The 26,379-nt window shown below is 45.4% G+C and overlaps 1 protein-coding gene across 1 annotated transcript in view; it reads left to right on the forward strand.

Moving 5' to 3' along the window:
• si:zfos-2326c3.2 (mitogen-activated protein kinase kinase kinase kinase 4) overlaps positions 1-26,379 on the forward strand; it is a 282,941-nt gene that overhangs the window by 238,482 nt on the left and 18,080 nt on the right. The window contains exons 26-27 of the mRNA XM_059651336.1: positions 4,059-4,159; positions 20,042-20,191. Of these exons, the coding sequence (XP_059507319.1) occupies positions 4,059-4,159; positions 20,042-20,191 (251 nt within the window). The remainder of the gene's footprint in view (positions 1-4,058; positions 4,160-20,041; positions 20,192-26,379) is intronic.

A 26,379-nucleotide genomic window follows, 5' to 3' on the forward strand; every position in this document is an offset into this window, starting at 1 on the left:
CGAGGCTGTATCAGGCTCTGGCCAGACTGTATTCGGAATATTGTGAGCTGTGTTGGTCCGCTCTTCTAAAGGAGGATGTGTAGGCATCAGATAAAATCCTTGGCAGGCTTACAAGAATGATCCCAGGAATTAAGGGTTTGCCATATGAGACGCAGTTGAGACTCTGGGTGTGTATTTGACGTAGTTTAAAAGGCTGAGGGGGAATCTGATTGAACTTAGAGAATGCTAAAAGGCCTGGATAGAGTGGACGTGGAGAAGATGTTTCCACTATTTTTAAGGTGAGCGGAGGAAGATTAAAAAGGGTAGGAGGGGCTTTTTTTAAACAGAGAATGGTTTGCCTGTGGAATGTACTGCCAGAGGAAGCTGTGGGTGCAGGCATTGTTACACATTTAAAAGACATTTTGGGTAAGTACATGAATTGGAAAGATTTGGAGGGATATGAGCCAAATACAGGCAAGCGAGGCTGGTTTAGTCTCAGAGCATGGTTAGCATGTACTAGGTGGAGTGAAGGACCTGTTTCTGCGATGTATGACCATATAACTAAGATAAGGAGAAATTTCTTCAGCCAGAGGGTGATAAATCTATGGAACTCATTGCTGCAGAAGGTTTTAGAGACCAAATCGTTGAGTGTGTTTAAGACTAAGGTGTGATTAGTAAGGGGATCAAGTGAAGAGGCAGGAGAATGGGATTGAAAACCTTATCAGCTATGATCAATTGGCTGAAAAGACTCGATGACAAATTTTAGAACATAGAACATAGAACATAGAACAGTACAGCACAGAACAGGCCCTTCAGCCCACAATGTTGTGCCGACCATTGATCCTCATGGAATCACCCTCAAATTTCTGTGACCATATGCATGTCCAGCAGTCTCTTAAATGACCCCAATGACCTTGCTTCCACAACTGCTGCTGGCAACGCATTCCATGCTCTCACAACTCTCTGCGTAAAGAACCTGCCTCTGACATCCCCTCTATACTTTCCACCAACCAGCTTAAAACTATGACCCCTCGTGCTAGCCATTTCTGCCCTGGGAAATAGTCTCTGGCTATCGACTCTATCTATGCCTCTCATTATCTTGTATACCTCAATTAGGTCCCCTCTCCTCCTCCTTTTCTCCAATGAAAAGAGACCGAGCTCAGTCAACCTCTCTTCATAAGATAAGCCCTCCAGTCCAGGCAGCATCCTGGTAAACCTCCTCTGAACCCTCTCCAAAGCATCCACATCTTTCCTATAATAGGGCGCCCAGAACTGGACGCAGTATTCCAAGTGCGGTCTAACCAAAGTTTTATAGAGCTGCAACAAGATCTCACGACTCTTAAACTCAATCCCCCTGTTAATGAAAGCCAAAACACCATATGCTTTCTTAACAACCCTGTCCACTTGGGTGGCCATTTTAAGGGATCTATGTATCTGCACACCAAGATCCCTCTGTTCCTCCACGCTGCCAAGAATCCTATCCTTAATCCTGTACTCAGCTTTCAAATTCGACCTTCCAAAATGCATCACCTCGCATTTATCCAGGTTGAACTCCATCTGCCACCTCTCAGCCCATCTCTGCATCCTGTCAATGTCCCGCTGCAGCCTACAACAGCCCTCTACACTGTCAACGACACCTCCGACCTTTGTGTCGTCTGCAAACTTGCTGACCCATCCTTCAATTCCCTCGTCCAAGTCATTAATAAAAATTACAAACAGTAGAGGCCCAAGGACAGAGCCCTGTGGAACCCCACTCACCACTGACTTCCAGGCAGAATATTTTCCTTCTACTACCACTCGCTGTCTTCTGTTGGCCAGCCAATTCTGTATCCAAGCAGCTAAGTTCCCCTGTATCCCATTCCTCCTGACCTTCTGAATGAGCCTTCCATGGGGAACCTTATCAAATGCCTTACTGAAGTCCATATACACCACATCCACAGCTTGACCCTCATCAACCTTACTAGTCACATCCTCAAAAAACTCGATAAGGTTTGTAAGGCATGACCTACCCCTCACAAAGCCGTGTTGACTGTATTTGATCAAGCCATGCTCTTCCAGATGGTCATAAATCTTATCCCTCAGAATCCTTTCTAACACCTTGCAGACGACAGACGTGAGACTTACCGGTCTATAATTGCCGGGGATTTCCCTATTTCCTTTCTTGAAGAGAGGAATTACATTTGCCTCTCTCCAGTCCTCAGGTACGACTCCAGTGGAGAGCGAGGATGCAAAGATCTTCGCAAGTGGCGAAGCAATTGCATTTCTCGCTTCCCAAAGCAGCCGAGGACAAATCTGATCCGGGCCTGGCGACTTGTCAATCTTAATGTTTGACAAAATTTTCAGTACATCAGCTTCCTCTATCTCTATCCATTCCAGCATGCACACCTGCTCTTCAAAGGTTTCATTCACTACACAGGTCGTTTCTTTCGTAAAGACAGAAGCAAAAAACTCATTTAGGGCTTCCCCTACCTCCTCAGGCTCCACACACAAGTTCCCTATGCTATCCCTGATCGGCCCTACTCTTTCTTTGACCATTCTCTTATTCCTCACGTAAGTGTAAAATGCCTTTGTGTTTTCCCGGATTCCTTCTGCCAAGCCTTTCTCATGCCCCCTCCTGGCTCTCCTCAGACCATTTTTGAGCTCCTTCCTTGCCTGCATGTAATCCTCTCTAGCTGAACTTGACCCTAGCTTCCTCCACCTTATGTAAGCTACCTTCTTCCTTTTCACTAGAAGCTCCACCGCTCTCGTCATCCAAGGTTCCTTTATCTTACCCCGTCTTGCCTGTCTCAGAGGGACATATTTACTCATCACTCCCAACAACTGTTCCTTAAACCATCTCCATTTTGCTCCTATATCTCTGGCCTTGTGATGTATGCAGCAGTGAGTTGATCAATAATGGCTTAGAAGTCTGAACATTCCAATGTGGAACGTTCATTCTGTTTCGGAAATGATCCCCACCCTCTTAGGTTGAGCTGGCTCATTGGCAGACTTTCAAAGTGCACAAGCTGTCTGGCATTGTACCTGCCCGAAGCCCCTTCGAGAAATTAGTTTGTGACTGGCTGAAACATTGACCACATGAGTGCTGAGCATGAATCCCCAACAAAAGCTGAATTCCAACCGAGTATCATTGAATAAATGACACAAAAACAGAGGAATCTGTGGAAACTCAACACTGGTATGACATCATGTGAGGAGAGGAAACAGAGCTAACATTTCAGGCCCAGTGCCCCTTCTTCAGAACTGATTGCAACAAGGAAAAAATTGGCATATGTACTAAAAATGGAGATGGAAAGGACAAGGAGTAAACTATAGGTGAGAGATAAAGAGAGAGAGAGAACAGAAAAAAGGAATGGACAATGTTGAGCCAAGTGGAAAGAGGAGCTGCTAATGGGACCATTCGTTTTTGTATGGCAGCAGCCCATGTGATGACAAGGCCTGGTGTGTAGGAATTCGTGTAAGGCCCTAAAATTATTGAATTCGACATTGGGTCCAGAAGGCTGCGGGTCTCCAAGTGGAAAATGGGGTGTTGTTCTTCCAGCTTGCACTGAACTTCACTAGAGCGCCACAGCAAGCCTGAGGCAGAGATTTGCCAGGGAACATGGTCAAAGAAGCAGGCTAATTGAATAAGTATCTAATATTGAAGGTGCTCGGCAGGCCTGGAAACACCTGGGGAGAGGGAAATCGAGTTAACGTTTTGAGTCTGGAGTCATACTGGACTTGAAAGCTTAACTCTATTTCTCTCTCTCCACAGATGTTGCCAGACCTGCTGAGTTTCTCCAACATCCTCTATGTATGTTTCAGATTTCCAGCAGCCCGAATAGTTTGCTTTTGACTAGCAATGAATTGCTTGAATTCATGGGCTACTTAGTTCTGGGCAGTGTGATTAAATTGTTTCTGAATATCGATAATGATAATAATGTGATCTATTTAGAGTCATAGAGTCCTACAGCTTGGAGTCATGCCTTTTGTCCCAAACTGGTCCATGCCAACCAAAATGTCCATCCAGACTAAATATTTTGAGAATACTGATCCTGGAATGGCTGTGCACTACACTAACCTGTTTGGTCCTTTGTTAACAGTTAAGTATGAAAGGATAAAATTCCTGGTGATTGCACTGAAGAATTCTGTTGAAGTCTACGCATGGGCTCCAAAACCATACCACAAATTTATGGCATTCAAGGTAAGACAGTTCATCAGGAGACTAATCCCAGCTAATGCAATTATGAAGGATTGAATCGGCCAATTTTCAAAGGATTCCTGCAGCCAAGGGGTTAACATGAGTGCATTAGCTTGACATACCTGCATTTGAGCAAAGTAAACTGCAGATTCATGCTCACAATTCACTGCATGTGAATCACTGAAGCAAAACAGGTTACAGCGAGTCACTCATCTTGCTGTCCCAATGACTCGCTCAGCAAAGCAATAATATAGATCTGGGAGTTGTCAACTGCTTAGCTTCTACCAGGAAACAGCAGAACAGACATTGTCTGGATCAGTAGGCCAACAAAACTTAAGAGAAAGCCGAAATATTGTTTAATCAGCCTGCTCAGTGAAATTATGACACACCTCAGGGTCACCTGCCTAACAGTGAGTAATGATAAACACAGGAATGTATATCAATGATGATCATGTGCCTGAAATGATCAGTTTCTGTTTCCCCGGTCTTCCTCACAGTGAACATGCCTGGGGAGCCAGCATCTGTTATATGTGCACATGTACTGTGACCTTAGCTAGTGAATACAGATGCTTGGCAGTAATTCAGGGTATATTTTAATAAAAAATTGCAACAGCAGTGAAATATTTCAACCATGCAGCATAGCTTCTGTATAAAAGCCATCCTAGTTATATTCTCCCACGTCATATATTCATGACCTACTCATTAAGCACTTGTTCACTTTGGTCCCTTAGTGTTACATTTTTAGTTGTCAAGGATCCTGAAATATATTAGTTTAGAAATGTCCCACTTTGAGTCAATTAGTCCTCTGATTTATTTAGGTTAACCATGACAATGGACTGCTGAGAAGTGGAACAGAATATAAATACAGTAGTGACTTTAAGTGTAACAAAGTGTGGGGCTGGATGAACACAGCAGGCCAAGCAGCATCTTAGGAGCACAAAAGCTGACGTTTCGGGCCTAGACCCTTGATCAGAAAAATACAGTTCCCATTATCAGTGAATTTAAGTGTTTAATGCAATAACTATATTCATCCAATTTTGAACACAAGTAGTATTAAAACAAATGTATCTTATCTTGAAGTCCGCCTCTCCTGCCATCTCCTTCAGTGGGTCGGTGTCAGATTTATTTGGTATGGCACCTGTGAAGGAGGACCTTTGTTTAACTTCTGTGCGGCAGGTGCTATATAAATGCACGTTGTTATTAGTATTGCTGCACGTAATACAGAGCCATTTCCATTTGGATGGAGCTTTATTAGCTGTGAATATGGTAGCTACAGTTTCCAATTCTGGCTACACATGTGAGAAAGATAGAAACAGGAGTAGGCCATTCAGCCCCTCAAGCCTGCCCGACTGTTCAATATGATCGTGGCTGATCGAACGCTTCATTGCCTTCATCCTGTCCCCATAACCTGAAATGCCACTGGTAATCTTAGAAATTGTGTCATATAGGACCCACCTTCTCTTCGACTTCACTTTATCCCATACCTCTATTATTTTCCATAACATACCTTCTGAGGATATGGCTGCATTAAATGAAATCTTTGAGTTGGATGTGTGCTGTGTGCAAAACCTTATAAATGGACGGTTTGTTGCCAGTTTGATTGCAAGGTGTTGAAACTGTAAAATGGACAAACGTTTTTCAGCTCCATGCAATATACAGTAAGAAGAGATTGGAACCACAATATTACAGCCCTATCTCCACTCCTGTTGTTTTGCTAGCTCCAGGAATTAAGAATTAATCTCATAAAACTACTATTGTTTCAACCAACACATATGAACACTTTATAAACCATGCCTCTGGGGCAGGTGGGAATTGATCTGGACCTTCTGGTCTAGAGATAAGAACACTACCATTGTACCAAGGACATCCTGCTGTGAAGACAACCAAGACTAAATATCAAAGGCATTTTAAAATAATAAATAATTTCCTTTTTAATTTTCTTGAAACACTTCAGTTAATCAATTTTAATGGATATTGGAAAAGGGGAAAGTTCTTAGGAGGTGAGATGGAGAGTCAGATGTGACAAATTCTCTAAGAATCTACGTAATCCTAACTGGCATATTCAAAGTGAATACAGCTTCGTCATGTGATCCTCACAGTTAAAATGACTTCACATTATCTACAGCAACAGCAGTAATCATAATTTGCATTTTTATAGCATCATGGACACAAATAAACATTCCAAGGCACTTCAAAGTGGTCCTATAGAGGGAGTGCAACAAAGGTTTATCAGGCAGATTCCAGGGATGGCAGGACCGACCGACAATGAAAAATCAGGTTGGTTAGGACAATGTTCACTGAACCTATAAAATTATAACAAGACTAGATAGAATAAAAATGCAGGAATGGTATTCCTTATGATTGGGTTGTCCATAACTAAGGTTCGCAGATTAAGGATATGGGGTAGTCGATTTATGGCTGAGATGGCAAGAAATTCCTTCACTCAGAGATTTGCAGTCCTGTGGAATTCTCTGCCACAGAAAGCAGTTGAGACCAAAGCATTGAGATAACAAGGTGTAAAGCTGGATGAACGCATCAGGCCAAGCAGCATCAGAGGAGCAGGAAAGCTGATGTTTCGGGCCTAGACCCTTCTTCAGAAATGGGGGAGCGGAGGGTGTTCTGAAATAAATAAGGAGAGAAGGGGAGGCAGATAGCAGATAAATAGAGGAGAAGAGAGGTCTCCCTATCTCCCTATTTATTTCAGAAACCCCTTCCCCTCCCCCATTTCTGAAGAAGCGTCTAAGCCCGAAACATCAGATTTCCTGCTCCTCTGATGCTGCTTGGCCTGCTGCATTCATCTAGCTCTACACCTTGTTATCTCAGATTCTCCAGCATCTGCAGTTCCTACTATCTCTGAGACCAAAGCGTTGAATTTTTCAAGAAGGCATTAAACATAGTATGTAGGGCTAAAAAGATGAAAACGTATTAGGCAAAACTGGGAACAGGATATTGGTTTGGATGAAAAAAAGCTTGATATTTTTTCACACAGAGTTGTATAAATTAATATAACTTTTGGAATTTTTGGAAAGGCTGACACGTATCTTACTCAATTATGATCATATTGAATGACAGAGCAGGCTCAAAATGCAGAATGGCCGACTCCTGCTCCTAATTCCTAAATTTCTATGTTATTGAAATAACTCCATGGAGGATGATATCTTATTGCCAAGTCATCTTTTATTTATGTGTGGAAGATCTTTGACTCTGGCATAGCTTCATCACAATCATCACCCAGAGCAATTGAATCTCTGACATTCCTTTTTTATTGTCTGCCAGCCAGATTTAAGAGTTACTTAAGGTGATGACAGCCATGTAACCAAAAGCTCAGTCAAAGTAGTTTTTTTATATTTGCTTATGGGATGAGGCTGTCACTCGTTAGGCATCATTTATTGCCCATCTCTAATTGTCCAGAGGGCATTTAAGAGTCAACCACATTGCTGTGGGTCTGGAGTCATATGTAAGGCAGATCAGGTGAGGATGGCAGTTTCCTTCTCTCAAGGACATGAATAGACCAGATGGGCTTTTCCAACAATCGACTTACGGTCATCGTTAGATTCTTAATTCCAGAATTTTCTTGAATTCAAGTCCCAGCATCTACTGAGGCAGGATTCAAACCCGGGTCCCCGGAACATTATATGGGTCTCTGAATTAACAGTCCAACGATAACACCACTAAGCCATCACCTCCCCTGCTGTAACTAGGTTTTAAGGAACAACTTTAAAGAGGAAAGTCTGGTGGAGAGGCAGAGCAGATTAGAGGAGGAATTCATGAGCTTAAGCTCCAGCAGAGGTGTTGAATAAAGTCAAGGATGCTCAAGAGTACAGACCTGCAGAAGCACAGCCGTCACAGAAAGCTGTAGCACTGAAGGATCTCACAGAGACAGGGCAGTGTGAGACCATAGAGACTGTGGTTCAAACAAGGACAACAGTTTTAAAACTGAGGTATTGCCAGTCTGGAAACCAATGTAAGTCGGCAAGCACAGTGATGACAGGCAAAAAGTCTTGCAGCATGTTAAGATACAAGCAACAATGCAAGATGCAGTCCAGTTTATGGAAGGTGGGAAAATGCATAAAAACAGAATGAGAACAAACACATTCAAAATGTCTGAAATAGTTTATAATCTGACATGGTAATACACTGGGTCAATCAGATGCACACATCCCATCAATTGTACTAGTAATGTTGTAGGTATAGATGTGGGAAATACAGCTTCTAGATTATATGAAGCTCCACCAAATAGTTGGTGTATCAGGCAGTAGAATTCGTAAAATGCTGATGTGTTGGAGAAGGAGTGTGCAACATTTATCCAGTTTATATTAGTCAAACAGGAAAACATATTGATTATCCCAAGAAGCAACATATTGCGCTTATTGAAATCTCAGCAGGTCAGTGGAGAGAAAATAGAGTTAATGCTTCAAATCTAGTGACACTCCTTTAAACTGTTCTTCACTTGAAAGATTAACCTGTTGCCAAACATTCTGAGTTTCTCCAGCAAATTTTTGGATTCCTTTGTTAGATGTCGGCATTTTATGTGCGAGCATTTATTGCGCATACCTTGTTGCCCTTGAGAAGGCGGTGTTGAGCTGCCTTCTTGAATTGCTGCTGTTCATGTGCTGTGGGTTGACCAACAACGCCTGAGCCAATGACACTGAAAGAACAGTGAGGCATTTCCAAGTCAGGACGGTGAGTGGCTTTGAGGGGGACTTGAAGGTGGTGGTGTTCCCACGTACCTGCTGTATTGGACCTTCTAAGTGGAAGTGGGCATGGGTTTGGAAGGTGTATCAGAGATAATGGGAATTGCAGAGGCTGGAGAATCCAAGATAACAAAGTGTGAAGCTGGATGAACACTGCAGGCCAAGCAGCATCTCAGGAGCACAAAAGCTGATGTTTCGGGCCCAGACCCTTCATCAGAGAGGGGGATGGAGAGATGGTTCTGGAATAAATAGAGAGAGAGGGGGAGGCGGACCGAAGATGGAGAGAAAAGAAGATAGGTGGAGAGGAGAGTATAGGTGGGGAGGTAGGGAGGGGATAGGTCAGTCCAGGGAAGACGGACAGGTCAAGGAGTTGGGATGAGGTTAGTAGGTAGGAAATGGAGGTGCAGCTTGAAGTGGGAGGAAGGGATGGGTGAGAGGAAGAACAGGTTAGGGAGGCAGAGACAGGCTGGGCTGGTTTTAGGATGCAGTGGGGGGAGGGAACGAGCTGGGCTGGTTGTATGATGTAGTGGGGGGAGGGCACGAATGGGGCTGGTTTTGGGATGCAGTGGGGGAAGGGGAGATTTTGAAGCTGGTGAAGTCCACATTGATACCATTGGGCTGCAGGGTTCCCAAGCGGAATATGCGTTGCTGTTCTTGCAACCTTCGGGTGGCATCATTGTGGCACTGCAGGAGGCCCATGATGGACATGTCATCTAAAGAATGGGAGGGGGAGTTAAAATGGTTCGCGACTGGGAGGTGCAGTTGTTTATTGCAAACTGAGCGGAGGTGTTCTGCAAAGCCTCCGCTTGGCTTCCCCAATGTAGAGGAAGCCACACTGGGTACAATGGATACAGTATAACACATTGGCAGATGTGCAGGTGAACATCGGCTTAATATGGAAAGTCATCTTGGGGCCTGGGATAGGGGTGAGGGAGGAGGTGTGGGGGCAAGTGTAGCACTTCCTGCGGTTGGAGGGGAAGGTGCCGGGTGTGGTGGGGTTGGAGGGGTGTGTGAAGCGGACAAGGTTTTCACAGAGAGAGTGGTCTCTCTGTAAGGCAGACAAGGGTGGGGATGGAAAAATGTCTTGGGTGGTGGGGTCGGATTGTAGATGGCGGAGGTGTCGGAGGATGATGCGTTGTATCTGGAGGTTGGTGGGGTGGTGTGTGAAAACGAGGGGGATCCTCTGCGGGCGGTTGTGGTGAGGGCTTCTAGGTGACCCCCAGTTCACCTGGGCCATCTCCAACACATCCCTCACCTTCCTGGACCTCTCAGTCTCCATCTCAGGTAACCAGCTAGAAACTTATGTCCATTTCAAGCCCACCGACTCCCACAGCTACCTGGAATACACCTCCTCCCACCCACCCTCCTGCAAAAATTCCATCCCCTATTCCCAATTCCTCTGCCTCCGCCGCATCTGCTCCCAGGATGAGGCATTCCACTCGTGCACATCCCAGATGTCCAAGTTCTTCAAGGGCTGCAACTTTCCCCCCGCAGAGGTTGAGAACGCCCTTGACCGCGTCTCCCGCATTTCCCGCAACACAGCCCTCACACCCTGCCCCCGCCACAACTGCCCAAAGAGGATCCCTCTCGTTCTCACACATGACCCCACCAACCTCCGGATACAACGCATCATCCTCCGACACTTCCGCCATCTACAATCCAACCCCACCACCCAAGACATTTTTCCATCCCCACCCTTGTCTGCCTTCTGGAGAGACCACTCTCTCAGTGACGCCATTGTTCGCTCCACACTCCCCTCCAACCCCACCACACCCGGCACCTTCCCCTGCAACCGCAGGAAATGCTACACTTGCCCCCACACCTCCTCCCTCACCCCCATCCCAGGCCCCAAGATGACTTTCCATATTAAGCAGATGTTCACCTGCACATCTGCCAATGTGGTATACTGTATCCATTGTACCCAGTGTGGCTTCCTCTACATTAGGGAAGCCAAGCAGAGTCTTGGGGACCACTTTGCAGAACACATCTACTCGGTTCGCAATAAACAACTGCATCTCCCAGTCGTGAGCCATTTTAATGCCCCCTCCCATTCTTTAGATGACATGTCCATCATGGGCCTCCTGCAGTGCCACAATGATGCCACCGAAGGTTGCAGGAACAGCAACTCATATTCCGCTTGGGAACCCTGCAGCCCAATGGTATCAATGTGGACTTCACCAGCTTCAAAATCTCCCCTTCCCCCACCGCATCCCAAAACCAGCCCCGTTCATGCCCTCCCCGACTACATTGCACAACCAGCCCAGCTCGCCCCCTCCCCCCACTGCATCCTAAAACCAGCCCAGCCATTCTCCACCTCCCAAACCTGTTCTTCCTCTCACCCATCCCTTCCTCCCACCCCAATCCGCACCTCCATTTCCTACCTACTGACCTCATCCCAACTCCTTGACCTGTCCGTCTTCCCTGGACTGACCTATCCCCTCCCTACCTCCCCACCTATACACTCCTCTCCACCTATCTTCTTTTCTCTCCATCTTCGGTCCGCTTCCCCGTCTCTCTCTATTTATTCCAGAACCCTCTCCCCATCCCCCTCTCTGATGAAGGGTCTGTGCCCAAAACGTCAGCTTTTGTGCCCCTGAGATGCTACTTGGCCTGCTGTGTTCATCCAGCTTCACACTTTGTTGTCATCGGTTTGGAAGGTGCTGTTTGAGAATCTTTGATGAATTTCTGTAATGCATCCTGTAGATCGTACACGCTTACTGCTTTTGATTGTCAGTGATGGAGGGAATGGATGCTTGTGGATCTGGTTTCAATTAAGCGGGCTGCTTTCCCCAGGGTGATGTCAAGCTTGTTGAGTCTTGTAAGGGCTGCACTCATCCAAGCCAGTGGGGAGGGTTCCATCACACCCCTGACTTGTGCCTTGTAGATGATGGACAGGGTTTGGGGAGCCAGGGAGTGAGGTACTCGCTGCAGTATTCCTAGCCTGTGATCTGTTCTTGTCACCATCGTGTTTATGTGGTGAGTCCAGTTGAATTTTTGGTAACCCAAGGATGTTGATAGTGGGGGATTCAGTAATGGTAAGATCATTGAATGTCAACAGAAAATGGTTAGATTGTCTCTTATTGGTGATGGTCATAGCTTGGCATTTGTGTGGCATGAATGGTACTTGCCATTTGTCAGCCCAAGCGTGGATATTGTCCAGTGCTTGTAACATTTGAACATGGACTGCTTCAATTTTGGTTTTTGTTTCAGATTTCCAGCATCTACAGTTCTATGTTTTACTTTTATTGGGATTGTTGTCAGGTGTAGGCTGTAGATGGCTGTTGAATATCCTTTACGGACAAGGGCAGTTGTGATGCAGGGGTAGTGACTTAATTATCTCTCCTGCATGGGTTTTGATAGCATAAGTCAGTCACAAGTTATCTTGCGAGTTTAACACCTACACATATGCAGGGACCCTTCAAGTTATTAATGTCTCAGCAACATCCGAGCTGAGTCAGAGATTGTTGAGCTGTAACATTTACAGAAAGCAAAATAATTACATAATGCATGGCCTAAAGCAAAGAGAGGAAGATACCTGAAAAGTGAGTTATCCAGTTTAGCATAGCAAATGTTGATATTTATTCAGAAATAATTTATAACATTACAAATAAGATAAAATTAGATGGGCTCACATTGTTAAGCAAATCAGCAAAATCACTTCATACTCTGATATATTCAATTATTCAGAAGTTCGTATTGAATTTTTAAATATGCGTTTCGTGTTTTTATTCCTGATTTTAACTGTTTCACAGCTGATGGCTGTGCCTACCTCCAAACTCTGGAATTCTCTCCCAGAGCTCTCTCCATCTCTTCCGACTCCTTTACAACATTCATAAAATCTTGCTCTGCCATCAAGCTTTTAGTCATCTGCCTTCATGTTATTTTATGGCTTGACATTTAATGTTGCTTTGCAATGTTCCTGTGATGTATCTTGGGACATTTCACAAAGTTGATGCTGGAATGCAAGCTGTTGTTGCAATTTTTGCTAGTTTAATTCTGTGGGAAACATTCATTCATCAAATTGGGCTTCAAATGATTTGGTGCAAAATGTTGCCTGAATCGGAGTGCTGTCCTTTGGATGAGACATTAATACTTTACCTGTTCAAAGGAATGGGCAGCATCCCATGATACCATTCAAAGAAGATTAGTACATTCCTGTGCTACCCTGACTGATGTTTCCTCTCAACCAAGACAGAGACAAAACAGAGGATCTAGTGTAATTGGGAAAGCTTCAGTGTGTGCAATAGCTGGCTTTCTTGCATTTAAATGGTGACTACACTTCAGAGTAGGTCAATTGCTGTGAAGTACTTTCGGATGTCCATTCCAGGTTATTTTATGCATGATTTAACAAAAGGTTTACTGAGGTTGGAGGGGTGGAATTCAATGGGATGCAAAATTAAAGAGAAAGGTAAACATCGATTCATGTAATTTTTTTACTGATTACTACAAAATAAAAGCAAGCAGTCATGGAGGTTAGGTGAGTAAACAAGTTAGTATGCTATATGCAAATGTACATTTTCAAATATCATCCTTTTATAAAAAGCAAAACATGACTTGCATGCACTATCACGTTACACATTTCCTAGTTTTTTTATTCATTCATGGGATGAGGGTATCGCTGACCAGGCAGCATTTATTGCCCATCCCTAATTGCCCGCCGTGCAGTTAAGAATCAACTCTTGGGTCTGGAGTCACGTGTAAGGCAGACCAGGTAAAGATGGCAGATTCTTCCTGAAAGATTAGTGAGCTAAATGGATTTTTACCGATGATCAACAATGGACTCATGGTCGTCATTAGATTCTTAATTCCAGATTCTATCTGAGTTCAAATCCCACCATCTGCCAAGGGGGGATCCTAGAATATTACCCAGGGCAGTGAATGAACAGTCAACGATAATACCACTAGGCTCACCAACTCCCCATGTAAATGGTCAAAAAAGAAAGTTGATCATTCACGAACAAAACTGTGATATTTCCAATCTGTCCCACTTTCATAAGTCTCTACTTACGCATAACATCTGCTGTTTGTAATGCAGGCTGGTCTTCTAATGCCATGCACATGAGTTGTTGTCAGTTTGTCTGATATCTTCTCATCCAGGGCTGATGCTCCTTCCCCCGGAAGTGCTGTTGCTGAAGTGAATGCTTCATCAGAGCAAAATACTTGTGTTCCAGGCTTAGTGCCCCTCCTGGGTTGATGACTCTCAAGAGTGTGTCAAACTGTTGTAATTACTTTTTAATTGGAGTGAAAACTGTTTCTATTTCTGATCTCCAGTACCACTGTACATACTTAGCTGTGATCTTGCACTGAAGTGACATTTTGATGACAAATTGGGCAAGAGCTTTGTTCAGCTTAAACAGTAAGCCCCCATTCTCTTTAGCAATTTTGGGGTTGGTCTCACAGTCCCATCCACTTCAAGACTACATTTACCAGGAAGACATGCAAAAAGAGTAAATGCATTTTTGTAATCCCCTAGGATGTGTCCAGCAGACAGTGGCTTAGGACCCTGCAAAACACTGAAAATGTCTTCTGAATCATGTCGTTCAAACTTCAGACCTCCTTAGCTGAGATGAGTAAATTTTGGTTAAGACCTACTATCTGGAGCTTCAGATCTTCATTCTTTCCATTGCATTGTATTCTCACTTTCAGTCAACCTTTGGAATGAGTGTGGGTCTATCATCTACCTTTAGCCTTTAAAGATTTCATTATTGCATTTCCATCTTGCGTTACTTTGCACAGGCCTGTGAAGCTCATGACATTACATGGAATACTGATGTCTATCTAACTCTTGGCACTTGTTCTGCAGTCGTCATTCTAATAGATACAAGTGCCATAACGCATTTGGACTGACAGTGCCAACCTGTTGTGTTGTCCATTTGTCATTTGTCAGAATCTTCAGCTGGCATCTTTCTAGTAGCCATATTTAAAGGTTTACTTTGCTTCTTTCTAGCCAAATATCTGAGCACCAAAAGTAATTCAGCTTCCTGCATGAGTAGCATTGCTTTCCTCACACTGGTCATGCTATATTTTCTTTTCTGTGATGCCCTCCACAATATATACATCTGCCTTTTTCTTCATTTTTTCCAATAAGTTGATCGTGTTCAGGTCTCAGCATATTGTAAAACCCCATCTGTTGTTCCATTAGTTCCAGCTGATGTTTGACAACCTCAGAACCTCTATACACGTCAGTGACTTTTTTTGAGGGTGGGTTCCCCTTTCACTCGATCTGCAGTCATGGCAGGCTCTCTTATACTCAAGGCAGTCCTGTCTCTGATGCGACCACCATTCAGTTGTTCATGGCATTCAGTTAGATGTATTAGTATTTATTGATAATCTCCCTCTCCCCCGAGATCTAATGCTAGACACATATATTGAATAAAAAATTTCAAAATGATATTCAGAATATTGCCTAAAAGCCTTCAAAAGCTTTTAGGTTTTAGTTCCATGCTTGTCAATGAGATCCAAGGCTGCAATACTACTTATTTTCTTTTCTCCAGCACTGCGAATACGTTTACTCATGTTTGTTCAGTCCCTTTATTTACTTTGTAGCTATTTCAGAGTTTTGCTACTGAGAATAAAAGCAATTTCAATTTTGTATTCTTTCTTTTTGTATGTCCACAACAGCAGGAGTGAAAAATTCACATCCATTGTGATTCAAGCAGAAGTTGAAAGTTGCAGACTCTGTTTTTAATTCTTCCTTGCTGTCTTTTTTATAGTAGCTGATTCCTTTACAGCTCTGAAAATTCACTTAATCTTGGGTTCACGTTATTTAATATTGTGTTTTATGTAATGTGCACAACAGTTGCTACAAACTAAAGTGAAACGAGCAGAGATAGAGTTTATGTAACAACAACAATGCTGTGTACAAATGCATTACTCCAAATGCTTTCCTGGTTAGAACCAACTAGATATTTTCTTTATATTTAATTTTCTGCACACTGTAAAAGACTGCATTTTTTCCATGCAAGGCAATAAGATTGTCCTACATGAAGCATTTGGCTTAATGTATCCATTCAAACTGAAGAAGGAGACTATATAGGTATAAACTATTTGTTAGGTCACAGCTAAAGTATTATGTGCAGTTCTGGAATCCACGTTGTATCGGGGATGCAATAGCACTAGAGAAGGTGCCCCAGGATGTTGCCTGGGCTGTAGAGTTTCAGTGCTGAAGAGAGGTTGGGCAAACTGGGGCTGTGTTCCTTAGAGCAGAAATAATTGAGAAAGAAAATGATACGAGGTATCAGTGGCCAAAGGGCATAGATTTAAGGTAAGGGGCAAAAGGTTTAGAAGAGATGTAAGAGCGAACAAGAGTGAACTAAACTCAAGAGCAAACTATACAGTAAATGGAAAAGCCCTGGCGAAAATTGATGCACAGAGAGATTTGGGTGTTCAGGTCCATTGTTCCCTGAAGGTGGCAACACAGATCAATAGAGTGGTCAACAAGGCATACAGCGTGTTTTCCTTCATCAGACGGGGTATGAAGCACAAGAGTTGGCAGGTCATATTACAGTTGTGTAAGACTTTGGTTCGGCCACATCTAGAGTACTGCGTACAGTTCTGGTCGCCACATTACCAAAAGGATGTAGATGCTTTGGAGAGGGCACAGAGGAGGTTAATCAGGATGTTGCCTGGTATGGAGGGTGCTAGCTATGAAGGGAGGTTGAGTAGATTAGGATTCTTTTCATTAGAAAGACAGAGATTGAGGGGGGACCTGATTGAGGTCTACAAAATCATGAGGGGTATAGACAAGGTGGATAGCAAGAAGTTTTTTCCCAGAGTCGGGGTCTCAATTACTATGGGTCATGAGTTCAAAGTGAGAGGCGGAAAGTTTAAGGGAGATATGCGTGGAAAGTTCTTTATGCAGAGGGTGGTGGGCGCCTGGAATGCGTTGCCAGCGGAGGTGGCAGATGCAGACACGTTAGTGTCCTTTAAGATGTATCTGGACAGGTACATGGATGGGCAGGGAGCAAAGGGATACAGACCCTTAGAAAATAGATGATAGGCTTAGACAACAGAATGTGAGGCTGGATGAACACAGCAGGCCAAGCAGCATCTCAGGAGCACAAAAGCTGACGTTTCGGGCCTAGACCCTTCATCAGAGAGGGGGATGGGGTGAGGGTTCTGGAATAAATAGGGAGAGAGGGGGAGGCGGACCGAAGATGGAGAGAAAAGAAGATAGGTGGAGAGAGTATAGGTGGGGAGGTAGGGAGGGGATAGGTCAGTCAGCACATCCCTCACCTTCCTGGACCTCTCAGTCTCCATCTCAGGCAACCAGCTTGTAACTGATGTCCATTTCAAGCCCACCGACTCCCACAGCTACCTAGAATACACCTCCTCCCACCCACCCTCCTGCAAAAATTCCATCCCCTATTCCCAATTCCTCCGCCTCCGCCGCATCTGCTCCCACGACAAGACATTCCACTCCCGCACATCCCAGATGTCCAAGTTCTTCAAGGACCACAACTTTTCCCCCCACAGTGATCGAGAATGCCCTCGACCGCGTCTCCCGTATTTCCCGCAACACGTCCCTCACACCCCGCCCCTGCCACAACCGCCCAAAGAGGATCCCCCTCGTTCTCACACACCACCCTACCAACCTCCGGATACAACGTATCATCCTCCGACACTTCCGCTATCTACAATCCGACCCCACCACCCAAGACATTTTTCCATCCCCACCCCTGTCCGCTTTCCGGAGAGACCACTCTCTCCGTGACTCCCTTGTTCGCTCCACACTGCCCTCCAACCCCACCACACCCGGCACCTTCCCCTGCAACCGCAGGAAATGCTACACTTGCCCCCACACCTCCCCCTCACCCCTATCCCAGGCCCCAAGATGACATTCCACATTAAGCAGAGGTTCACCTGCACATCTGCCAATGTGGTATACTGCATCCACGATACCCGGTGTGGCTTCCTCTACATTGGGGAAACCAAGCGGAGGCTTGGAGACCGCTTTGCAGAACACCTCCGCTCAGTTCGCAACCAACTACTGCACCTCCCAGTCGCAAACCATTTCCACTCCCCCTCCCATTCTCTAGATGACATGTCCATCATGGGCCTCCTGCAGTGCCACAGTGATGCCACCCAAAGGTTGCAGGAACAGCAACTCATATTCCGCCTGGGAACCCTGCAGCCTTATGGTATCAATGTGGACTTCACCAGTTTCAAAATCTCCCCTTCCCCAACTGCATCCCCAAACCAGCCCAGTTCGTCCCCTCCCCCCACTGCACCACACAACCAGCCCAGCTCTTCCTCCCCACCCACTGCATCCCAAAACCAGCCCAACCTGTCTCCGCCTCCCTAACCTGTTCTTCCTCTCACCCATCCCTTCCTCCCACCCCAAGCCGCACCCCGATCTACCTACTAACCTCATCCTACCTCCTTGACCTGTCCGTCTTCCCTGAACTGACCTATCCCCTCCCTACCTCCCCACCTATACTCTCTCCACCTATCTTCTTTTCTCTCCATCTTCGGTCCGCCTCCCCCTCTCGCCCTATTTATTCCAGAACCCTCACCCCATCCCCCTCTCTGATGAAGGGTCGAGGCCCGAAACGTCAGCTTTTGTGCTCCTGAGATGCTGCTTGGCCTGCTGTGTTCATCCAGCCTCACATTTTGTTGTCTGTGATATGCTTAGACAGAGGGTCTCAATCGGCTTAGGGCTAGAGGGTCGAAGGGCCTGCTCCTGTGCTGTAATTTTCTTTGTTCTTTGTTCTTTGTAAGGAAAGAGAGTGATAGGAATCTGGAACTCTCTGTCTGTGAGGATGGTAGTGGCAGAAACCTATATTACATTTAAGAAACATTTAGTTATGTAGACCTTAAATAATCTGATCCCACCTCTCTATCTTATCTATGCTCCTCATAATTTTATACAATTTACTTATCTCTTCTTCACCCTCCCCAGTGTTATCTTATCCCTTCAATAATGCAGATTGCAGAACTGCACACAATAATTTAGCTGGGGCCTAACCTTTCTTTTTAAACCCAGCATAACCTACCTGCTCTGAAACTCTACGTTTTGTCTAATAATGGCAAGTATACCATATGCATTCTTAACCACTTTATCCATCCGCCTGGATACCTTAAGGGACCAGTGTACATGCACACCGAGGGTCCTCCAATCTTTGGTGTTTCCCAAGGCCCAACGACTCATTGTGTATTCCCTTCCCTTATTTGTCCTGTCCAAATACGTAACCTGACATTTATCCAGATTGAATTCCGTTTGCCACCGATCAGCCCATCAACAACCCCTCTATATCCACTTATAGTTTAATGCTATCCTCCTCACTACTTACTGCACACCAATTTCTTTAAGGTCTACAAACTTACTCACCAACCCGACTACATTAAAAGTCCAAATCATTTATATAAACCACAAACAGCAAGGATCCCAACAATGACCCCTGTGGAATCCCATTAGACACAGATTTCCATTTGGAAATTCACCGTCTGACCATCACACTCTGCTTCCAGCCACTCTGCCAACTGTGGATTAAATTTGCCAAATTTCCTTCGATCCCATGGGCTCTTACCTTTGCTACTATTCTCCAAGGTAGGACCTTATCAGAAGCTTTGCTGAAGTCCCAATAGACTGCATCGAAAGCATTGCCTCATCCACACACTGGATCACCTCAGTGAAAACTTCAATTAATTGGGTGTCATGGTGGCTCAGTGGTCAGTACTGCTGCCTTATAGCACTAGAGACCTGGGTTCAATTCCAAGGCAATTCGGGCAAGTGCCTGTGTGGAGTTTGCACACTCTCCCTGTGTCTGCGTGGGGTTCCTCCGGGAGCTCCAGTTTCCTCCCACAGTCCAGAGATGTGCAAGTTGGGCAAATTGGCGATGGCAAATGCAAGGTTACAGGGATAAGCAGGGGGACTTTCTGGGTGGGATACACTTTGAAAAGTCACTATGGGCCTGATGGGCTGAACGGCCTGCTCCCACACTGTAGGACTTCTATGAATTGGTCAGACATGGTCTTCCCCTTTACAAATAAATCCTTGTTGATTCTCCTTGATCAACCCCTGACTCACCAAATGCGGATTATTACTGACCCTCAGAATTTCCTCCAATAGTTTCCCCACCACAGAGGTTAGACTTGCTCCCCTATTGAATTGTGAATTTTCATTGTTGAACTGCAAAAACACTGCAGTTTCCAGCGACTAACTGTATTTCAATTATGTCTTCTTTTGCAGTCCTTTACATCGCTCTCACACAAGCCACTGTCAGTGGACCTCACAGTTGAAGAAGGTCAGAGGTTAAAGGCAATCTATGGCTCCTCTGTGGGTTTTCATGCCATTGATGTTGACTCAGGAACAGTGTATGACATCTACCTACCAACTCATGTAAGTTTTCCTCCACATTACTGGTACTGCCCAGCGAAGGAACTTAAATTAAGATTGCCAGTGCTGACATGAGAGGGTAATCCCATCAGAGTCAGGAAATTCTGGAGGGAAATTGTAGAAGGAAAGTCAATGAAGAGAGACTATCGCCAGTAGGATCAATAAGAAAGGGCACAGGTTTATGGCAATTGGCAGACTGAGCAGACGTAAGATGAGGTAAACTCTTATTTTTACACAAATGGTTTGGATTTGGAATTGCCTGCCTGATGCAGTGGTCAACACAGATTCAATTGGAGTGTTCAGTTGGGAATTGGGTAAATACCTGAAGGAGAATGGTATGAGAGAATGAGTGGCATAGTAAGACTACCTCGATTACTCATCGAAAGAGTCCGTAAACAATCAGTGGACTGAATGGTGCAGCATGACATTTTAATGTAGATACAAGATGTTTTAGCTTGGAATACTCTAGAATTCAATGTCTAAGAGCTGTGTAATTTCTATATTATTACGAGATTTTAAGTACAATTAATGACTCTCTTTTCCCCCTTCGACTTTCTCCCTTTTCTCTGGTTGTTGCAGTGGACTAAGTTTGATCAACATTAGTAAACTCGAAACTTTGCCAGCTTTTCATGTGTGAAATAAGAGGAGGAGTACTAAAAAGCTATTCGACAAGAGATGTTATGTTCTTGGCCACTGTGTATAAATGCTGTTGCACGGTGTGCACATAGGAAACAACTGTGAATGAAACAGATTGGCTGTATACTTTCTTATTAATTTCCTCGTAACATGAGTTCAATTTCCATGATAGCAGCTTGATTATGACATCAATTTTAGAAGATCATGAAATTAAAGCATGAAATTAACAAGCATGCCCCTGACACTGTTGTTTCGTCATGAAAACCAGCTGGCTAGCATTCCTGGTGTGACCTAGTACCACACCAATGTAGAAATAACAAGGTGTGGAGCTGGGGGAACACAGCAGGCCAGGCAGCATCAGAGGAGCAGGAAAGCTGACGTTTTGGGTCTGGACCTTGAGTGAGTTATGACCACACCAATGTAGGTTCTTCTTATAGACTGCTGAATTGCCCCAATAGAATATCAAACCTCTTCCTGGTAATAAATCTCAGTCTCGCCAGCGATATCCATCTCATTAGAATGACCAGCTGAATAGAAACCTAAGCTGACATTTTCCTTGATAATAAAATGTGAGGCTGGATGAACACAGCAGGCCAAGCAGCATCTCAGGAGCACAAAAGCTGACGTTTCGGGCCTAGACCCTTCATCAGAGAGGGGGATGGGGGGAGGGAACTGGAATAAATAGGGAGAGAGGGGGAGGCGGACCGAAGATGGAGAGTAAAGAAGATAGGTGGAGAGAGTGTAGGTGGGGAGGTAGGGAGGGGATAGGTCAGTCCAGGGAAGACGGACAGGTCAAGGAGGTGGGATGAGGTTAGTAGGTAGCGGGGGGTGCGGCTTGGGGTGGGAGGAAGGGATGGGTGAGAGGAAGAACCGGTTAGGGAGGCAGAGACAGGTTGGACTGGTTTTGGGATGCAGTGGGTTGGGGGGGAAGAGCTGGGCTGGTTGTGTGGTGCAGTGGGGGGAGGGGATGAACTGGGGTGGTTTAGGGATGCAATAGGGGAAGGGGAGATTTTGAAACTGGTGAAGTCCACATTGATACCATATGGCTGCAGGGTTCCCAGGCGGAATATGAGTTGCTGTTCCTGCAACCTTCGGGTGGCATCATTGTGGCAGTGCAGGAGGCCCATGATGGACATGTCATCAAGAGAATGGGAGGGGGAGTGGAAATGGTTTGCGACTGGGAGGTGCAGTTGTTTGTTGCGAACTGAGCGGAGGTGTTCTGCAAAGCGGTCCCCAAGCCTCCGCTTGGGTTCCCCAATGTAGAGGAAGCCGCACCGGGTACAGTGGATGCAGTATACCACATTGGCAGATGTGCAGGTGAACCTCTGCTTGATGTGGAATGTCATCTTGGGGCCTGGGATTGGGGTGAGGGAGGAGGTGTGGGGACAAGTGTAGCATTTCCTGCGGTTGCAGGGGAAGGTGCCGGGTGTGGTGGGGTTGGAGGGCAGTGTGGAGCGAACAAGGGAGTCACGGAGAGAGTGGTCTCTCCGGAAAGCAGACAGGGGAGGGGATGGAAAAATGTCTTGGGTGGTGGGGCCGGATTGTAGATGGCAGAAGTGTCGGAGGATGATGCATTGCCATCTCCAGCACATCCCTCACCTTCCTGGACCTCTCAGTCTCCATCTCAGGCAACCAGCTTGTAACTGATGTCCATTTCAAGCCCACCGACTCCCACAGCTACCTAGAATACACCTCCTCCCACCCACCCTCCTGCAAAAATTCCATCCCAATTCCTCCGCCTCCGCCGCATCTGCTCCCACAATAAGACATTCCACTCCCGCACATCCCAGATGTCCAAGTTCTTTAAGGACCGCAACTTTCCCCCCACGGTGATCGAGAACGCCCTTGACCGCGTCTCCCGCATTTCCCGCGACACATCCCTCACACCCCACCCCCGCCACAACCGTCCCAAGAGGATCCCCCTCGTTCTCACACACCACCCTACCAACCTCCGGATACAACGCATTATCCTCCGACACTTCCGCCATTTACAATCCGACCCCACCACCCAAGACATTTTTCCATCCCCTCCCCTGTCTGCTTTCCGGAGAGACCACTCTCTCCGTGACTCCCTTGTTCGCTCCACACTGCCCTCCAACCCCACCACACCCGGCACCTTCCCCTGCAACCGCAGGAAATGCTACACTTGTCCCCACACCTCCTCCCTCACCCCCATCCCAGGCCCCAAGATGACATTCCACATCAAGCAGAGGTTCACCTGCACATCTGCCAATGTGGTATACTGCATCCACTGTACCCGGTGCGGCTTCCTCTACATTGGGGAAACCAAGCGGAGGCTTGGGGACCGCTTTGCAGAACACCTCCGCTCAGTTCGCAACAAACAACTGCACCTCCCAGTCGCAAACCATTTCCACTCCCCCTCCCATTCTCTTGATGACATGTCCATCATGGGCCTCCTGCACTGCCACAATGATGCCACCCGAAGGTTGCAGGAACAGCAACTCATATTCCGCCTGGGAACCCTGCAGCCATATGGTATCAATGTGGACTTCACCAGTTTCAAAATCTCCCCTTCCCCTACTGCATCCCTAAACCAGCCCAGTTCATCCCCTCCCCCCACTGCACCACACAACCAGCCCAGCTCTTCCCCCCCACCCACTGCATCCCAAAACCAGTCCAACCTGTCTCTGCCTCCCTAACCGGTTCTTCCTCTCATCCATCCCTTCCTCCCACCCCAAGCCGCACACCCCGCTACCTACTAACCTCATCCCACCTCCTTGACCTGTCCGTCTTCCCTGGACTGACCTATCCCCTCCCTACCTCCCCACCTACACTCTCTCCACCTATCTTCTTTACTCTCCATCTTCGGTCCGCCTCCCCCTCTCTCCCTATTTATTCCAGTTCCCTCCCCCCATCCCCCTCTCTGATGAAGGGTCTAGGCCCGAAACGTCAGCTTTTGTGCTCCTGAGATGCTGCTTGGCCTGCTGTGTTCATCCAGCCTCACATTTTATTATCTTGGAATCTCCAGCATCTGCAGTTCCCATTATCTCTGACATTTTCCTTTCCGTTTTGATGTTTCCACTGGTATCTAGCCTGGAATGGATTAGTTTATTGAAAATCAGGATACCTATGAACAGGTCTATAACTTCACATATTGTTGTGAGCAACACAACCAGTTTCATTAATTTATCCTATGCCCCTGAGACTACAATGGCTACTGGCAATACTAGTGAACCATTGTATAATAGCAAAAGTATTGGCCTTTGAAATGCAAATGTTATAATGTAAGCCTGAAATTGCATACCATGACCACAAGACAAATGAAGACTTATTTGAAATTGCAAGAGCCAACAAAACTCTAAAATATGCCATTTTGAAGAGAAAATGTCAGTATTTCATTTTTTAAATATATTTATGGGTGTCACTGGCTAGGCCAGTAATAGTTGCCTATCCCTAGTTGCTGTTGAGATGGTGGTGGTGAGCTGCCTTTTTGAACCATTGCAGTCCATGTATTGTGTTGCCATCACTGAATTTCCCACTCTCCCCCATATATCATCAATTGATCCACATAGCTGTTATTCAGGGAAATCTAGGATTTTGGCTCAGCAATAGTAAAGGAACAGAGGTGTAAAATTTCAAGCCAGGATGATGAGTGGCTTGGATGGGAATGTGCAGATGATGGTGTTCCCACCTATCTGTAGCCTTTTTCTTTCCAGTCGGCCATAATTATGGGCTTGGAAGATGCTGTCTAAGGATCTTTGTTGATTGCTGCAGTGCATCTTGTAGACAGTACATGCTGATGCCACTGTGTGCCAGTGATGGCAGTAGTGGATGCTTGTGGATGTGGTGCCAATAAGTTGGGCTGCATTGACTTGGATAGAGTCAAGCTTCATGTTGGAGAAGCTTGACAGGATGTAAAACAAAGCAGCCTTACGTTCAAAGCTACAGAGCTCTCTTCTGGAGGACAAAGTGGAGGGCAGCAGAAAGAAGTGTAAGCATGGGCAGAGTTGGATGAAGGATGTCACAAGGCATTTGGTGGGCTACAGTGAATGTGTGAGGATTGTGCAAGACAGGCCAAGACATGCATCTCATGGCAATGGATCTCCTGCAGAGTAGCTGCAAGAATCAGCACCAACAAACCAAAACTTATTCATTCATATGGTATTTTTCTGCCTAATACCTTGTATTAAACATCACAATTAAATAGAGATCAGAGGAATGTCCCACAGTGCATGATGCTTTGGCTTATACTGTTGCCAGCAAAAAAAATCTCTTAGTCTCTCAGCAACAGTCAAAGACAGTCAAAGATCAAAGACAGAAGCCAGTAACTACTGATTCCGTACTTACTTTGAACTAATTGTATTCTCTGTTAATGTTTTTCAATGTACACAAAAGATGCTTCACAAAATTTACCAAGGGTTTGTCCCTTTCTGTCAATGAGCACTGTAGGAGGTGAAAATTGGACTCACTCCCACACCTGCCATATAATTAAGTTTCTTTCACACAACAATGCTCAGCTCTCAAGCAGCATGCGGTAACCAAAACTATGGTTTTAGAAACAAACGCTGGGAAAAAATCAGCAGGTCCCCTCCCTCTCCCATCCATTCCCTACAAATTGCATACCAGTCACGGAAATACAGGATGAAGTTAAAGGCCATTCAGCTCCTCGAACCAATCCCTCCAACCAATTAGATTATTGCTGCATCTCAATTGTCGATAATCATCTTGGATCTGTAATCCTTAACACGCCCACACAAAACAGAAAACCTATTCAGTTCAGTTTATAAATGCTTACTTGGCCTCTGGGGATGTTGACTATCCCGTTTTGTGGTAAATTGCTTTCAGACACCAGTCTTGAGTTCATTCTTAATCAAGATGGTGTACTCCCTGCTCTCTTCCAGTGCCACCTGCTTTACTGGAAACTGGGAAGTGTTGCTCGTGGTAACACAATGCTCCCTTCCTCCACCTCTTCCTCACCCCACCCTCCATCCTACTCCCAACCTGGTCGGAACAACTGCTTCTAGGCATTAACTCTCTTGCAACCCAGAGAGGCTGGAGATGAATGTGTGAAAAATTCTCGGCATGACTTTGCATCCGTTATTTTTGTGTCAACACATAAACACAAAATAATAATGTTTATAGCATAATGATGCAGTAGTTAGCACTGCTTCATACCACCAGGGATCTGGGTTTGATTCCACCTTCAGCTGACTGTCTCAGTGGATTTTGCACATTCTCCCTGTGTCTGCACGGGTTTCCTCTCACAATCCAAAGATATGCAGGTTAGGTAGATCGGCCATGCTAAATTGCCCACACTGCCAAAGGATAGTTAAGTGAACTAGTCATGAGAAATGCAGGGTTATACGGTGAGGGTAGGGGAATGATGTTATACTCTCCAATCCAACATTTTTTCTCCAGTAACTATTCCATACAGTACAAAAGTTCACAAGTCTATTCAGTCACTTTGAACTCTAGGAAATCTGGTTGATGTCAGTGAATGAGCATTTAACACAGATATCTGGCCTCTTTTGTCCACTATTTGAACAGAATAACTCTTCCCTCTTTTAAAAATAGAGGCATGTCATATATTCAGC

Source organism: Stegostoma tigrinum, chromosome 15, assembly GCF_030684315.1.
Source record: "Stegostoma tigrinum isolate sSteTig4 chromosome 15, sSteTig4.hap1, whole genome shotgun sequence".
Classification (NCBI taxonomy): Eukaryota; Metazoa; Chordata; class Chondrichthyes; order Orectolobiformes; family Stegostomatidae; genus Stegostoma; species Stegostoma tigrinum.